Source organism: Limulus polyphemus, unplaced genomic scaffold (genome assembly GCF_000517525.1).
Source record: "Limulus polyphemus unplaced genomic scaffold, Limulus_polyphemus-2.1.2 Scaffold3133, whole genome shotgun sequence".
NCBI lineage: Eukaryota > Metazoa > Arthropoda > Merostomata > Xiphosura > Limulidae > Limulus > Limulus polyphemus.
The window spans coordinates 127,031-131,697 of NW_013668743.1; the positions used below are offsets into that span (position 1 = coordinate 127,031).

At 32.0% G+C, this 4,667-nt stretch overlaps 1 protein-coding gene across 1 annotated transcript in view; it reads right to left on the reverse strand.

Moving 5' to 3' along the window:
• LOC111088105 (substance-P receptor-like) overlaps positions 1 to 3,042 on the reverse strand; it is a 27,716-nt gene extending 24,674 nt beyond the window's left edge. Inside the window, exon 1 of the mRNA XM_022397089.1 lies at positions 3,038 to 3,042. Coding sequence (XP_022252797.1) covers position 3,038 — 1 coding nt within the window. The 5' untranslated portion in view covers positions 3,039 to 3,042. The remainder of the gene's footprint in view (positions 1 to 3,037) is intronic.
• Positions 3,043 to 4,667: the final 1,625 nt, after the last annotated feature.

The window sequence follows — 4,667 nt, forward strand, 5'->3', positions numbered from 1 at the left end:
GGGCGACAGAACGATACGGGTACATTTTATAGTGTTAGAAATATGAAGCACAAAATTAGCAGTTGGTTTATGCTGAAAAATTAGGTACTTTTGTAAACATAGATAACAATTAATTTTTTAAAACACTTAAAATTATTCGTGGTTTTGGATTTAATAACTTTAAATATTTCGTTGAAAGCTCCTCAAAGAATCGTAGTAGAATTGCTACAACGTGTGTGTGTGTGCTGATACGTTATTAATGAACAGCTTACGACTGTATAATTTGAGTTACTTCTACCGTAACTCAAATAGAAGAAAAATATTGATTTTTATGGATCTTAAAAATCGATTGTTATTGTGATACTATCAACTAAAAATTAAAATGTATATGTTTATCTTAAAACATTTTCATTTTTTTCCATAAAAGGGGGAAACTGTCATCAAAGTTGTCTCTTTAGTGCAAAAACTATACGATGGGCTATCTGCACTATGTCTACCATGGAGAAATCAAACCCTGAATTTTAGCTTGCACGTCCACAGTCTTACCGTTGACCAACCGGGAGACACTGTCATTAAAAAAACAACATATAATTGAAACTTGAAACCGTCGGTAAAATTCCATAACTATTGAACTGAGGAAATAAACACGATGATGATGCCTTTACTGGCGAAACCATGGTTGCTGATAAATTAAGTATTTACGAAACGTAAAATTGTCTTTGTTTTTTTCCCCTCAATTCTGTAAAAAAAAAACACTTAATACAGATAACTATATTTAATCTATATTTACTTTTAATAAAGATCGTTATGTATGCCTTCTGGCACCTTTCTCTACAATGAAAGTGGTACAGTTAAAACTTCAATATTTATTTAAATAACTATCTTTTAAACGCCATTGATATACTTATAGCTTAACTCATAAAACTCTAGATATCCCAAAATAGTTATTATAGATTGTTTATCCAACGAATGGTGGGTTAATTTAACAGTTGTTTTGTCCTTAAAACCTTAAGACATTTCTCGAGAGGATAAGAATAACAACAAATAAATCTTATGAGGTTTGCAGAGAAAGTCAGTCAAACAAACATTAAAACAAGTGAGCACATTCAAGAATTCTACGAGAAGCGGCTTTATTTGAGTTCTCAATTTAGAGGCCAATATTTCCTTTTAAAGTGTTATATCCTGAAGCAAATTACAGCTGCTTTACTTTCTTCCAGATTCCGTTTCTATAAGTAATTTATGCCAGCCGCATTCACCTTGGGAAGAAAAACTTTTCTGTTATCATTTTTGTTTCGGTGATTTATCAAACTAGTAAGTTTGTCCATAAATCATACGTAATAAACAAGCGCAACTAAAGGCTTCAAGTGTCGATTTCTCGACTAAGACAGACAGACAGAAAAAAAAATCAACTGATTCACACTAACTGTACCCGTACTCTTTGTCTTTTTATTTTTTGCCAGATAGGTTAATAAATAACCTAAGAGATAAATTTATCCTTAACACTAAATCAATTTATCTTGGTTGATTCCATAAAATTAAGAGTTTAAAAAAACTTTGTTTATATGCGGTAGAAGACTGAGGTCTATCACCTTTTTGCACGACAAACTTCTTACATTAAGTGTATTTAATCATTTTCGCAAAGTTTGTTAAACTATCTGTTTGTCTGGGGTGTGTTTAAATGAGTTGTTTTAAATGGAGTCTTTAAAAAACTTAGATTGAAAGTTTTTTGCGTTTATATAAAATACGTTTGATAACGTGTTGTGCCGAAAAATAAAAGCCACGCAGGATAAATTAGAAGACCCGAGTCTACAAACATATTTTTAAATTGCGTTTTAGCTGCTTGGTGTAAGTAGATTTGAAAATAAGACTACAAGAAAAATTATAAACAAACATACATTCGAGTTTCTTTTTTTTTAATTCCTCTCAAAATATTATTTCATCCAGGTCAATTTCTAAATTTGTTTATCAGTTTTTATTTTTGGAACTAGATAACATTTCAGATTTTCACGTTCATTTTCTTTCTCTCAAGCCTAAAAACAATGAAATGTACATCTCAGCTGAAATTCAGTATTTTGCAAAGAATAACTTGATTTATGAAAATAAAAATATTGCTACATTCTAAAAACCAGTGAAGTTCCCAATTATTTTTAAGCCTCCCATAATTAAATTAATTTAGTCTACAACCTGTTCTTGACACAACCTGTTATAAGAATCCAATATGTAAAAGTTCTATTGTTTAATTTCATATACGTTATTGGGTACAATGCTTAAATGTTAAAGACATTAATCGAACTATTTGACATAACAAGTTAATTCCAGAATCATAAAAGATTCGACTTGGAAGTTTACACTTATGTTGTTAAATGCTGGCATCGTAAAAAATAACTTAAATAAAAACATGTGTTTAATATTCTATCATTGGTTGCGTTGAGTTCGTCATTTGGTTGTTGTACTAGTGCTTTCTTTGTTCTCAAACGTTGAAATAGCTCCTTGTGTTCTGTTGAGACGTTGAAATAGCTCCTTGTGTTCTGTTGAGACGTTGAAATAGCTCCCTGTGTTCTGTTGAGACGTTGAAATAGCTCCTTGTGTTCTGTTGAGACGTTGAAATAGCTTCTTGTGTTCTGTTGAGACGTTGAAATAGCTTCTTGTGTTCTGTTGAGACGTTCGTCCGACGTAATTACAACATATTTTCAACAGAACACAAGGAGCTATTTCAACGTCTCAACAGAACACAAGAAGCTATTTCAACGTTTCAACAGAACACAAGGAACAGTTTCACAGTGGTGATAAAGTTTGTTTGTATTTTTGACAAGACGCCATAAGATATCTTATAATGCACAGTGTAAAGTTAAAGTACTGAGATTCCAAAGCTTACTGAAAATATTTTATCTACAGACCTGTAAAATCTGAAGTGACACTTTCAGAAAGAAAAGGGACAGGAAGGATAACTGAACTAGCTCGGAACTTCTTCGTCACATACATTACTTTTTTCTTTCCTATCTTCTGATGCTTGACCATTGCTTCAGATCCATAGCTTTTTTTATTGTTCTTATTTAACTTTGAGAAAAGAATGTGTGAATTGGGTATCTAAATGCCGTACATGTAAACAGTGGTAAATATCATTTTCACTTTTACTCGCTGTAATGAAATATTTTACTGCAAGTCTTTTGATTGTACAATAAAAGTTCATCGTCTTCCTTACTTGACACGATCATCTGCTAAAAGTGATAATTAAATGGAAGATTTATATATAATTAAATGGTAGTGAACGTAAACAAACACTGCCGTTTTATTGACTATTTACGTTCCTATTTCACAAAAATTGAACACGTAGCATATCAAAGTTTAAGACGGAAAGATTTAGAATTTTGCATTACTATACATCTTGCTACATATTTACTTTGTTCAAAAATCCTTAAGAGGGCTCTCGACAATGTAAGTTAAATCTTAATAGTCCTCTTTGAACCAGTTATGACCCTTGTTAAAGAAATAATGATAATAATAAAAAATAAACGAGTTACGCGTTTTTGGAAGGAACAGTTTCCTACTTCGAGGTTAAATTGAAACTGAATTTGGAGCTGAAGATCTGCCTTCGTAAAATACTTGACGTGTCAACCTTTTTCTTTGCGTTATGATACATCTATACATTTGTGTTTAACTTCTAGCCCATAGATCACCTGTTTTCTAAATATTACGAATCGCAAAACCAACGGTATTATTGAACTACGAGTGCTCGGATTCTTCCCAAACAACTCTATGCCAAAGGATTAATTTTACTGCATAATTCTGTTTTCTTAGATTTATGGCGCCGTAAAATCTTGTCCGTCTATATATATATGTGTGTTATTGTGTAAATAAACAAGTAGTGGAGATTTGTACTTAAAGTGAGAAAACCAATAAAAATGAATTGTAAAAGCGAGTTTTAGTTATACAGTTTAGTCAACCATATTTAATCAGTTCACGGCCCTTGCTTATACGATTTCTTTTGTCTGTGCTGTTCCTTATTGGTTAAACTGATCGATCAGCCAAATCTCTCTTCTATGATTAATTCTAGTGAAGAAACAATTCAGATCATTTTACCTGCATTTCCTCTTGCATTTCATTTTGTTAAACCTATCTGCTGTGTTTGATTGCTAGTTTGTTTCAGATGAGACTGAAAACAGTTCTAAATGTGTACGAAAGTCAATTCTTTATTGATTTGAGCGTGCGAGGGACAATACATCTATCAACGAGAAGACGGCGACAGAAAATTAAGCTAAAGTACGTGAAATTTGTGAGATATGAACTTGTATCAGTGTATTTCTAAAAATAACTCAATATTTCTATAGTCATAAAAACAAAACAAATGTTAGCACTGACTTGAAATAAAAAACAAAAACCTCAGAAAATTAATTCTGCCTCCCACTCCCCATTGGTTCAGTAGTAAATCTGCAGCCATACGACTCTGTAACTCGGGTTTCGATACCTTTAGTGAGTAAAGCTCAGCTGGTTTACTGTGTAGCTTTGAGCTTAACAACAACCAACCTAAACCAAACACCCATTCAACTGCTCCTTGCTCTATTAGAATGTCAGAAACATGTCTCACAGTTAAATAATATATATCTCATTTATCAGACTTACTCGGAAGGAAGTATCTACGTAAACCTTCTTTGTTATACATTTAACTTTCGAATCACATATATTAGGCT